At 43.5% G+C, this 13271-nt stretch overlaps 1 protein-coding gene across 2 annotated transcripts in view; it reads right to left on the minus strand.

The window, feature by feature from the left end:
* IGF1R (insulin like growth factor 1 receptor) overlaps positions 1 to 13271 on the minus strand; it is a 176117-nt gene that overhangs the window by 26185 nt on the left and 136661 nt on the right. For both annotated transcript variants that reach the window (XM_084268166.1, XM_084268165.1), the window contains exons 3-8: positions 12383 to 12695; positions 10531 to 10676; positions 8632 to 8776; positions 3876 to 4090; positions 1783 to 1909; positions 261 to 499 (exon numbers count right to left, since the gene is read on the minus strand). In XM_084268166.1, the coding sequence (XP_084124292.1) occupies positions 261 to 499; positions 1783 to 1909; positions 3876 to 4090; positions 8632 to 8776; positions 10531 to 10676; positions 12383 to 12695 (1185 nt within the window). The remainder of the gene's footprint in view (positions 1 to 260; positions 500 to 1782; positions 1910 to 3875; positions 4091 to 8631; positions 8777 to 10530; positions 10677 to 12382; positions 12696 to 13271) is intronic.

Below are 13271 nucleotides of genomic sequence, written 5' to 3' on the forward strand. Positions count from 1 at the left end.
TGTACATAAATTTACCATCACCAATGGACCCAACGTGTGAAAACCTAACTCCAAAAGACTCACATAGTTCCAAATGAAAAGAATGTCTGAACAACCAGAGTTTTTATTTCAAATCTTAATGCTGCTTTCATAATTACTGAGACTTTTAGTCCCATCCACACATAAATTCAACTTCTCTATTACCAGCAGAACTTGCATAATAATGTAAACAGCCCAAGTGCAGCACTATCGACCTCTTACCCAGGAGCTCAGGACCTCACCTGCAGCATTGGTTCGTATATATACAATTTCACTTTTTGCTCCATGAATGTGATGGTTTTCCATCATTGTGAGGGTAACAGCCTTGACATAAATGGCATACTGAGTCCAAGGTTTCAATCCCTGCAGTAGAATTCCAGGATTGTTCTCTTTGTTTGGTGGTAGGTCAACATCAACCATGTTCCAGCTGTTGGAGCCACATGCATCTTGCCCATCATACTCTGTCACATTTTTGAATGGTCTGAAATTTTACAAGAAAAAATTAGTACAAAATACTTATTTTCTCCTAAAAATTCTCACGAGCATCTCCCTTTAATATTCTCAATGAAACAAAGACAGCTTACTCATTTTCCATAGAACAAAGCTTGTATTTCCAGCACTACAAAATTCAGAGGTCAGCTGTAGCTGCACGTTTTGCCTTCTGTCACTAGCAGTAAGGCAAGGGTAGTCAAGAGAACACTGAATTTGCATTTTTAAAAATCCAAAATAGACAGTGAAATGCTTCAGACACATCTGAACTTCAGCTAAGTGGGTATGAAACAGAAGCAACTCAAGACAGTTATTGCCAGTAGCTGAGCTTTTTACCATAAAGACTCTAAACTTGCAGGACTGGCCTTGACCAGTCCAATGGGCTGCTTCTTCCCTGCCCCTCCCCTTTTATTTCCACCAAATACAAACATACTCATATAGTTATACAGTTTTACCTGTCCTAAGCTGCAAGAGAATATAAAGTAGTATTAGAGTTTTGAATTACTACTGTCACAGTGATATCCTTTTTCAAGCCATGCTGGACATCAATGCTTTGTGATTCCATGTCTTGCAGCCTTGCTCCATACATCATCACCAGGACTCTGAACCTCCTTTTCACACCCTCAAAATGCTTGGAAAATCATCAGTGCACTCATTTGCATTTTTGATTATTTTAAAGCTAAGACACTACAAAGACGTGCAATGGCAGAGACACCTTCTAAGATACTAGGATGTGTCCAGCAACTGCTCTACTCCTCCATTATCAAGGGACAGTAAATCTGAACACTACCAAAGCTAGATCAATCTAAATAACCTCAAACCTTGAGTAGACATGGCATTAAGGTGATGGGGCAAATTCCCGATCTGTGACACACTCTAGTCACTACTATGACCGAAGAAAGAAAAGCTCTCAGTAAACATGACATGACTTATGAAGGGCTCTAAATCAGACCACTGAGAACAGCCAAGCCTTACATCATTTTTGGTTTTTTTCCAAATCTGAAATTTCCTGATGGATCTGGAATCCGTTTGTAGGCTTCAATCAAAACACTCCTCTTTTCAAAGGGGACTTGTGCTCCAGCAGGAAAATAATCTGAACAAAAGTGGGACTTAATGATGAAATACGTAGACTGACAAGATATATAAATGGCAGGAAACAGGAACTACCCCAAGGACTCTGCTGAATGATTTTTCTCTCCAGTAAACCAAAAGTCAGAGTAGAACTGTCTACCATCTCTTCACTGTCCTGATTAGTCTCTGACGACATCTACTTACGCTTCTTTGTAGTAAACAGTGAAGCTAATGAGATCTCTGTAATCCGGAGGGCGATACCGCTCCCATGTTAGTTTAATCCGATTCTTGAGCGTCGTGTTGGAAACAAAACGCAGAATGTGGCTTTCACCTACAGCACAGAAGGACAAGACATGGCAGAGTTAGCATCACAGCACCTGTTAGTGTTTGCTGCTTCTTCAGTACCAGGTTTTGCTAATCAGCCTTTCCAGCAGTGCCCATGATAGCACAGCATACCAACAGCCTTTGTCTCTGCAGAGCTTCCTATTTCATCCTGCCACCTTTGAGTGCTTAAGAGCAAGCAGTGACCTTCGCAATCATTTAGAGTACGTTGGAGCTACTTGTTGTTATTTTTTCTGAAGCAGATTTTCTTTTAATGCACCATCAGAAAGCTCTTGAAAACTACTTCAGGCTCTCCCTGAGCGAGTGATGGAAGATGTTTATTCACAGGACGGGTTTAGAAGCACTAAATGCATCACCCAGCTCCAAAGCACGCACAGAGCAGTAACTGGCCTCTGTGTTCTGACTTCCCAGGACAACTTTTTGGACAACTACAATTTGTTTCTCTGGGAAACGGATAACATGGAAAGGAGAAAGGAGTTTACATACCTATTCATGAGAGGCTGGACCAAGAACTGCAAAACTCAGTTCATATACGGCACAACCATTTGATGGCAGCAGCTTCCAGCTACTCTTCTGAAGAGAGCTAGATGGAAGCTGGCAGTTTGGAAATGAATGGCTTCCCACTACCAAATCAGCGAGCCTTCCAATCCAGAACAAAGTAGCAATTTACAAACTTTAATTGTTGGGTGAAGAAATTGCACTCTTAACTGCAAATTCATTTCTAACGGTCCATAGAAGCCTCTGAAAATAAAGGGGTTTTCACCCTCGTACACTGGCACTATTGGTGCTATCTTTTCAAGGGCAGTTTAGCTTTTGTTGATTCTTTTCCCCTTCTCAGAGTCAGAAAGCTTTCTGTAATGTTTTTATGGAAAGCAGGCAGTGGCTGGCACTAGCCGCAGTGGTAGTAAGGGCTGGCTGTGTGTCTGTAGCTCCTCCAGGACTGCGAGCCTCCGTGCTATTGAATGTGCGAAGAATGAAGCGCGCTCACAACAAGGATCCACGCCATCTGCATTTATGCATCGTGCCTGGAGAGACATTAGCAGAGTACGCCTCCTAGTTTTGTAAACACCACCCTGAACAAGGGGACTTGACTTACACACAAGATCTCTGTTTTAATTTACTCAGCTCTGAGAAGACCACAAACAGACCAAAGAAAAACACATCATTGGTTCTAAGAGACTGAGGTCCAACTTGTAAAGCAGTCCATCATCTTAACTCCTAGATGAGAGACTGGTTTTAAATGTGTTGAGTTACACCTGGAAACCTGATGTGAAGGCCACCAAAGTTAAAGGAGGACTTTCCAATAACTTAGACCATCACAGAGACAGTGAAGTTTGGGAATAATGTAGAACACTAAAAGGTGTTCTCAATTCAAAAGCAAGTAATTTGAAAATAATGCCCTGAAAATTGAGCTTACAGCAATCATTTCTAGCAACAAGGTACAATATTTGGCAGGAGCTGAAAAGATTTAATATAACAATATCTGTTTGTTTTGGTGTCTGTGTTTGTTACTCCACAGCCTCCTTAGTTATCAAGAAAGAGTAGCTATTGGCGAGCAAAATACTCATAATGATGCCCATTTGCAAAGGAAATGGAGAAATTGTTCCTTGTTGGATATATCAAAACGCTTGATTTTGTTTCTCATTTCCCAGGGATGTTCCTATTGTTATACAACATTGCAGCCACAAAAAGGGTAAAAAACCCAAACCCAGTCCTCTTCATCAAATGGTTTTTGCAGACCAGATAGCAGCTACGTAACCATATAACTTTGCACACATGTGAACAGTTTTTAAAATGTAGCTGTGAAAGAGTGAACAAATAGAAGGACTGAAAGCCTGCTGTAATTTCTAGCCTCTAGATATTGTCATGGTCAGCAACGTGGCAGCGTGCTGATTTGGGTTCACTGTGATACCTTCCTAATGCAGCCTGCTTCAAGGTTTTGTTTGTTTACTTACAAGAGGCTCTCTCGCCATTGTTCCTTGGATTTATATCTCCTTTGCTCTGCCGTCCCTTGGTTCCCGAAACTTCTTCCATACGGTAAATCTCAGAAACACACAGTTTAGGATTAAATGCAAAATACATTTTCCCCTCCTTGATCGTCAAGTTATGATGGTTCCAGTCCCACAGTTGCTGAAGATTGTGGTTGTCGAGCACGTAGAAGGAGTAATTCCTAGAAGGAAAAATACCAGCTCTAATTCACAGCAAATTCCAACCAAGGGTATCTTAACATAAGCAAACAGTATTAAAACACTGCATTCCCTCTTATCACTTCAAATTGAGTTCAGAGTGAAAAGTTTTCCTCTCTCCCACAACTTAGGTTTTCCCCAAATGCTCACTTTGGTCTGAGGACAGGATAGTGACTTAGCACAGAACTCTGAGGCTGACACCACACCACGTAAAGCCCACTCCAACATGTGTTTTAGTAATACAGGACCTGCTATGAGAAATATAAATTCATGTCCCCTGAACAGCCGACCTCTCTCCACTGGATTTTCCATTTTGTGGTGAGAGGAAAGCAATAACCTTACCTACCATCTGGGAGGACAAACATGGTGCAGCTCTGAGAATAAAATACCATAATGAACACAGCTGTCTGGCTCATATTTTAAAAAAGCAACTGGAAGAGTCTGCACAGTGAGGTTTCCTCCCCTCTCTTAGTTTACCCCTTGGCCCACTAAAGATTTCCTACATAATGCCCAGTGCAGTTGCACCTATACATCAAAACCAGACAGTAAACTGTTGTGCTGATGGTACAGTACAGGATCCACACTTCAATGTACAGAACTAACAGCACAGGAAGCAGCACGTGCTGAGCCCATTCCTAAGCATGGCAGTGGAGTAACACAGACATCCTTTATTTCCACAGACACTGAATGCAAATGTGTGTGTGTAAATCCTATTATGATATTAAGAAGAAATTACTGGCACTGCTCAATTGCACTGAATTGACAAAAAACCCCAAAATCCAGGTACAGCAAAAGCAAGGCTACAGGCTCTACATCAGGAGCAAGACACCACCTGCAAAGGCACTTACATTTGGAGATGATAGGGACAGGAATGCAAGGCTGGAAATGAGTTAAAAGTCTGTGTGGCTGACGAACCTAAATCATGTCAACCTCTCATGGCAGCATATTTTATAGTCTTCCATGGAAATTCCCACTGTCAACTACATCAATGTGAAGTCCATTATTAACATAATGAAGCCTTGCAACTTCTGCAAGCCGTTTTGCATTGGTAAGCCCATATCAATGAAGTTCAACTAGGTGTCTACACATCCTCTGAGGTACAGTCAGAGCCTCTGCAGGGTAATGGGGCACACAGACCATGGGGCTCACAAGTAGCTGACATTTACAGCTTTTCTTCAACTAGAAAATCCCACTAGACCAGACAGCTAGGACATCAACAAGTCAGAGAGGAGAAAGGAAAGCCCTTACTGCTTTCAATGCACAGAACATGTCACACGTTGGCTAGAAACTGGTAATTAACATGGTAAAAGTTCTACACCTGTATCACAGTGCACCCCCGATCCCTGACGAGCACCCGGAGTCTGGCACACCACCACACCAGAGAACAATACAGAAGACAATACTAGAACTAAATGCTGCATTTGACGGTCTCTCTTTAAAGAGGTCTGTTCTTCAGCGTTTCTCTACAAGCCTGAACTTCATTATAAAAAACCCAAAACATTGCTAACATTTTAATAACGCTGGTGTATTCTTCTGATTGTGTCTGCCCACCCACTTCAAACAGAACCACTGAGGTTGTTAACAGAACATCTGCCTCTATACAACACTTACACACACACGGCTAATGTAAATTGTAAGTAACTTGGAGACAGCTGATTTTGACCATGAGCTGCATCTCCACAGGCAAACACATGGGATGGGGACTAGGGGTTTTTGTACTAACCAACCCATGGATTTGAACTCACTCAAGTTCAGTGTTTTCTTGTTCAATTCAAAAACGTAAAGCAAAGAGCTTCAACAGCCCTGCCTCAGTGTACAGACTCCTCAATGCACTTGTTGAAACTTCCCTTACGTGGGCAGCGCCCTTAGAGGGTCCCCTTAAACAAAGCTGAGGAGCAATTCCCCCATGGGAGCCTGCTAATGCAGAGGAGCTCAGCATCTACATTTACCACCAGCCTTGGGGGTATTACTCATTCCTAGAAGACACTCACACACAGGGTGACTGCTCTGATGAAATGCTGTGGCTACAACAAACGCCACTGATACTGTGCTGTCTGAATTCACCATAACCTGCCAATAACGATCCCAGGAAAACAAACCATGAAGTCTTCAGTGGAGAGCCACACGACAGCTAGAAATCCTGTTCACACCCTCCAACAAGCCTGACAGCTACCGATGCCTCTGCCTCAAAGCCTAAGAACACGGGGGTGGTGTTTTGCTTTCCTACAGACCGCCCCCCAGCTTGCTGCAGAAGTTGAAACACGATGACAAGCAGCCAGTTGGTGCCACACCAGAAGCTCTGCTTCAGCCACCATTGCCCTGCTTGCTCCTCAAGGACACAAACTGCTCATTTTCCAGGTACCCAACCTGGAGATGCTTTTGAGCAGCACTGCCTACATATCATCCATCGCTCGGCTGCTGCAGTCAATGACAGCAATGATCACACAGCACCATGGCAGAGGACAGAGGGGCCTGGCAGAGCCAATGCCAGGCTGGGAATCACAATCCTGCCACAGACACCGGGACCAGCACATCCCCACCTTCAGCTTCCCTATCTGCAAAGAGATTTTTGTCTTGCTGCAGGAGCACATTCACTATGGACAATGTGTTCAGCAGAGGCAATGAATACTCTACAACCAACAGTTAATTCCCTCTAAACTTCCCATTTTCTGTGACAACCAAGGCAAGCGCTGAGAAAGGAAGAACAAAATACTCAAGTACTGTTTTGTGAGTCCAATTCAATTAAAAATTTAAAAATTTCAATTCAAAGTGGTGGGGTAGGTGGTGTACACAACTGTCACAAGGGATCAGAAGCTGACCTCCCCCTCACCCTCAGGCAATGCTGCCATGAACAGCTATTGTTCCAGCAGCCCAGTACTTCCCAGGTTAAGACCCCACTCCCTGTTGCTCTTCACTCTGCCAAAGTTATTGTTTAAGCTCAGTTCTTCCTTGCCAGGTGCCTACTTCCATCTTAGTATTTTTGGAAACGGTATTTAGACTGTGGTAATGCCTGAATTATGCTAGGCATTTTCCAGGCAAAGAGACTGCCCCAGACCCTGAGTATGTAACTGCAGTAATTTCCTAGCACAAGTGAATTTTAGCACGTGTAGCTCATTCCTACAGATCTATTTTACCTCCCTCCCCCACTCAGCCCAGTCTTCCTCTTCCAAGCTGCACCATTCACTTCTCTATATGGGAATCTGATCAAAAACCTGCCACTTCCCTCCACCCCAGCTCTTTTTGCTGACATACGAGGTCCCATAACGTAGTTACTACGTGAAACACAAAGCTAAACTCAAATTTGAGAGAGGGGGAGAGAAGGGAAGACAAACCACTAACTGGAGTATCTGTGAGAGCATGCCACATCCTAAGCAGGCTGAATGAGCCTGGTGCTCAGCAAAGCGACAAGCCTCTGGGATCTGCAATTAGAAACAAGCTTTTCTGCAGAGCCAGTGTTCTTCCTGAAAAAGACAGTGTGCTTCTCAAGCACAGGGTGAAGAGCTGCCCTTTAACTCGCTCTGTCAGATAGTGGAATTGTAAGAATTTAAGGCTGACCAAAGACTAGCCTGAGAGAAAGAGGGAGGTTGTGAAGAATCCCTCGTGCTGTAACTTTATCCTGTCAGGGCTGATAAATCAGACACAAGCAACCTTTCCCATGACCCTCCATGACCACCTTCACTTACACCATTTCCCAAAAATTCTTCATTGAATATTTCTCTCCTTACTGAGGGAAACTTGTTTCTCGCAGAGAACACTGGTTTGACCTTGGGATGGCTACTTGATTCAGGAAGAGAAAGAACAAGACAGTTTGCTGAAGGGCCATCACCACACCTCAGCACTGCAGGTTCTGCAGAGATAGAAACTCTGGTCTCATCTATTTGTTACCATCATCACAAGTCAGGAGCTGTGTATACAGCAAAAAAGGGTCATACACTGTAATTATAGAAGTGATAAACCCCCAGCAAACGTTTCAAGGGATGAACTTTACCGCTCCTGATCAGTCTTTTTCCTCCTCAAGAGGTAATTCATTTAACACTCGTGTTTCAAGGAGCTGCAAGCAATTGCAATTCACAATCTACTTCACACTAGCTGGGCCACTTCCAGTTGCACTCCCAGGTTAGGGAAGTTCAGGTTCCCTTTCAGCTGATATTCTCCATACAACTCTGCTACAAGCCAGCAGTAAAGAACTGCAAGGAAATCCAAGTTTCTGGAGATTTTTCTCAAATAGAAAAAAAAGAACAAATAAAGACTTTACCAATGTAAAGAATCTCCCTAAAAAAACCTGCAGTGAAAATCAACAGCAACCCTACCACCAAAATACTCTTAATATACTCAATTTAATATGCTGATTGAAATAGTAATCCAAATGAGCAATGACTGTGCAGTGGTGTTCATCAGGAGGAAAACGCTGCATGTAAGGGGAAGAGAAGATTCTATAAATGGTACGTGAATGTTTATTAGGAGACTTATTCTCTGCAGCTTTCTATTAAAGTGAAATCACATCTACAAATATCCAAACACTTACCCATCCACCTGTTCCTCTCCCAGAATATACCGCAGGTTCTTCAAGAAAGACAGGGAGACTAAGGCATGGGAATGGCGAATCTTCACATACCCTGTTACTGTCTCAATCAGACCCATAAAATTCTCCAGTTCTGAGGCGATATTATCTACAGGAAGAAAAATGTAGTTTTGTTAGCTCATTAGAAGGAAACATTTGCATTTGTTGCTTTTGAAAAGGAGAGACCCTGGTGTTCCTCCCCCAGTAAGAGCTGCCTGCGCAGACACATCATTGAAGGGCAAACTGAAGCCACAGAGCAACAGTAGAAAACCAGGCTTGCTTTTCCAACCGGTGTACCTGCTTTTTCCATGGACACTGCACTCTGAAGCCAGCACCAAATGTTGAGCCAGCATTCTGGCAGGGATCAAAAGATCCTTGTGTAAATGTACACATCCGTGGGACTGGAACTGCACTTGGGCTACAGAGCAGAACTCAGGCAGAAAGCTCCAGTGGAAAATGGAAAACGAGAGTGGAGAGGAGGAGGTAAGCTACTGGTCATCTCTGGGGCATAAAGCATTGCTTTCAGTGACCTAAAGAGCTTTGGCTACAAAACTGAGAACTCTTGGAAGAAATGGCAAAGATAAAACATTAAGGATGTCTTCATGCCACAGAGCACGTTCCATACAGCTCACTAAAGGTGACTTTCTATGGTAAATTATTAAAACCACCGCAGAGCAAGCTCTGCTCTTCAGTACTGCCCCCTCCCTAGGAACTGCACTGACCCTGGCTAGGTCTGCAGCACCCATCCTTCCCCAGGCTCCAGCTTTGCAGTCCTGACCTCCAGCAATCCCTGGCCCATGCCTGTTGCCTGGTGTCATTACCCTGTGAAGTTACACTGCAGTTGTGAGGGATGTTTTTAAGCACTCAGGGTGGGAGAACCTGCCAGAAACAAACTGAAGTCCTAACAGACGGCTGGGATGCTGAATTACCAAAGACTAGTTCCCATACCAAATAAACTGGGAGAAGCAGATACTCTTCAGCACTCTAATACAATACTTAAAAAATAATAAAAAAAGAAAAAAACAACCTACACTTGCCCCAGGTTACTGGAACACCTCCTGGAAGGGAAAAGCATACATGTAGCAGTGGCACCACGAGTGAAATAATCCAAATGCCGCTGTTTCTACATCCTGAAGTTTTCATTCAGCAGCAGGAATGGGAATCAAATACATCTCAATCTTTCAACTTTATTCATGAAACCAAAAGGAACCTTCCATAGGGAGATACATTTCCAATAAAAACTAACAGTGATTTTTTTTACTCTGCTTTTAAGAGCTCATCAACTGTCAACACTTCCCTGCATGATGAATCACTGCTCTGACAAATTTAATCCAGAGCTTGTTCAAGACATGTGACAAAGGTGGCCAGCTCACTAATGACGCCCATCCAGGGGCAGAGTGTGATGCTTTACGTGAGCTCTCTGCACTCTCAATTCCATGTTGTAGCAAGGCACTACACCTTGCCTTAAGAAGTGAGGAAACACAGTCTTGCAGTGCCACGCTTCACTTGCAGACAAGTTATTTACCTCCCCCAACGTAAGGAGTTTTAGACTTTTTCACCTTCTCGGGCCTTTATTACTCCTCCTTTGGGACTCCTGCTCATCTCACTGCCTAATTCTGGTTCCCTGCCCTTCCAAGAAAGCTAACAAAAACATCGGCTTTTGCTGCCTTCTAACTTGGTAGCTGACTACCTATTCTACCAGTGTGCTGGAGAACAGCACTACAGTGGGCCAAGTCAAACAGGAGCACTGCTACAGGACTGGGAAGCAAACAGTTTGCTGAGTTATTAGTGTTCTTGTTATGCTGACAGACAAAAGGAAAAATATTAAAAGGAGTCTTATCAAAGGAGAGGGCAATCACTTACTTCCACGACGGATGTTAATCAGCAGATTCCCCTTGAGAATTGTGCATCCCTGCAACATTTGTGCTGACGTGACAGAGTCAATGGTCTTTGTTTTCCCATCCTCACAAATTTTGGGGCAAGGCCCCTCACAAGGACTGCAGAACATGCTGTTAGGAAAGAAAGGGAGACTGAAAATAAGCAATGATACACAACTCTGAGTGTACAGCCTACTCCGAGTTACATTTTGAGAGACTTTTTGCTCTAAAGGCCGATTCTCCAAGCTAGAATGAAAGCCACCACACTTTTGCAGAGGGCTGCAGGTAACTCAGCACACCAAGACTGGACTCCAGAGAGGCTGGAGCATCACCCCTCCCGTTTACAGCAATACTGGGTTGAATGAACAGACACAGACCCACCGCCTGCCAGCTTCTGAAAGGCTCTGTGGTCCTTCCAGAGGGGAAGGTACTTCAGGTAAAACCCAGTGCCCTTGAGTTTGTGCACTTATTCTGACTTAACCACACCCAGATAGATCATCCTTGTCGTTTATGTGAACAGCCTCAGAGTGCTATGAAGTTTTGTATTAATCCAAGCCCAAGCTCCAAAAATAGGCCAGCCAGGAAGCGGAGATGGGAAAATACTGCTCAAGTTCTTATAACCTTAAACCAACTTTTCAAGCTGAGTATTTGGGAATTCCATGCTCCTGGCCATTTTAAGTCACGAAATACAACTGTAGGAGCATCCAGTCATAAATGATGTGGGCAAGGCAAACAGTGAAGCAGTCACTATTTCTTATAGCTTAAGAGGTATTAAAGCAGCACGTTTAAACAAACAGAAGGATGCATCTTGATGCAAGGGAAAACTAATTTGCAACAGCAATTGGGACAGACAGGCCAGAAGTCAAAGCAGGTTCAAAATGGATTACGCAGATGGAAGGAGAACAGGTTCACCAGTGACTGTAAAACACGAAGACAGACACAGCCCCCAACTCAGAAATTGGATTGTCAGGAGCTGGGAAGAAATGCTGAAGCCCAGGCTGGCATCTGCTGCTCCTACTCACAAGCATTTGTAAGTATTTTTTACTGGCCAAACTGAAGGAACAAGAACTCAGGCCAGCCTAACCTCTGGCTACAGCAGCTTTTTAAATGCTCCACGTTTGACTGCCTGCATACTTGTCGCAAAAGTGAACACTTCATGTGTGCATAAAACACACCTTCTGATCACTCCTCCTATTAAGCCTCTTTCCCAAGTCCTTTTTTTTTTTAAATTTGTTTTATTCTAGCACTATTCTTAATACTATTTATTATTGCTTATTCTATTGCTTTACTATGGAAAAATAAGAGATAAATGCTGCTGCATTATTTTTGTCACCATCTACATGATTGTTCCCTTCTAAAATGGTATTGTTATCTTCTGAAAACAATGACAAAAAGGGAAATAAAATTTAATATGCTAAATACCACACGTGCCTAAAATGCAAGCATGTGTAAAACAAATAATACAATACAAAATAATACCAAGCCAGGTAACTCCTATGGTTTGTTCTGTGTGATAATGGTCATCAGCCAACCTCCAACCTTGTGTTCCTGGGCTTTTGCTTCTGTTACTGTCTATGTGAAGAACTGCTTCTGCAGTGCACCGACCTCATCAAGTGCTTCAGAAGACCCAGTGGTAACTGACAATGCCCAGGGCCACACAAAATCTGACCTTTCAAAGGCGAATTCATCTAAGCAAGCGTTTCCCAGGAAGTCGTGCAACTCCCCATCGTATGGTCTGGTTTCTACCTAGTGTAACATGCATCACAAGCTCCCACAGAACAGGGGGTGGAAGAACCCAAACATGACAACTCCGACGGACCTTCCAGAAGCTACGTTACCTTTGGCTCCCGTTGCGTATGAACCCGGAGGGGCATTCTGCCATGCACTCATCGTTGTGGATCACAAACCTCTCATACTCGCTTGTTTCAGTGGCAGGGACTTTGGAGCAAAACTCTTTAGTCACACAGCGCCAGCCCTCGAACTTGTAGGTGTTGGGGGGGCAGGTGGGCATGCAGACTCCTTCGTAGTAGTAATTGCGACAGGCCACGCAAGCGGTGTTGTTGTCGGGTGCCGTGCAGCTCCCCAAGCATTCGGGGTGGCAACACTCGTTTTGGTCTGTACAGGCTCGCTTCCCACATGAGCTGGGGCACACTGCAAGACAAAAAGCAGGGTAGCATGAACAAGAGCTATTAAATAAAGAGAGTGGAGTTCAGGGAAGACCCCTGATCCATACAACTCCATGCTTTCATTCCCTAGGCTGCAAAAGAACCAACTCCTGTAAAACTGACAATCCATTTTTCTCAGTTGTAGTTGCCCCAAAGTATCTTTTTTCAGCTCAAATTTATAACATAAGCCAATTAAAGAATTAAGAAATCTACAGAAAGCAAGATCAACATAAGGATAATGGAAACAGCCAAGTACTGAAACCTATTCCACAGCCCCAGTATTATGGTGAATTTTTTCTTCGAGTGCTGACTTACCATCTTTCCAATCATTTCTTGTCTTATTTGTATTTCAGATTGGAGTTTTAATGGCAAGAAAACAAGCTTGATTGTACTTCATTACACTTGTACAATCAAGCATTGCTATACTGTAGCACACATGGTTCAGCTGACCCCAGTGTAGCATCCCCATGTTGCTTATGTATGCAAAATGAGGCTTAATAAAGTACAGATGGCCCACATCAAATACTGGGGAATTGTAGAGCTACTATTTTCCTCCAAAGAG

Source organism: Gallinula chloropus, assembly GCF_964237585.1.
Source record: "Gallinula chloropus genome assembly, chromosome: 9".
NCBI classification, from domain to species: Eukaryota; Metazoa; Chordata; class Aves; order Gruiformes; family Rallidae; genus Gallinula; species Gallinula chloropus.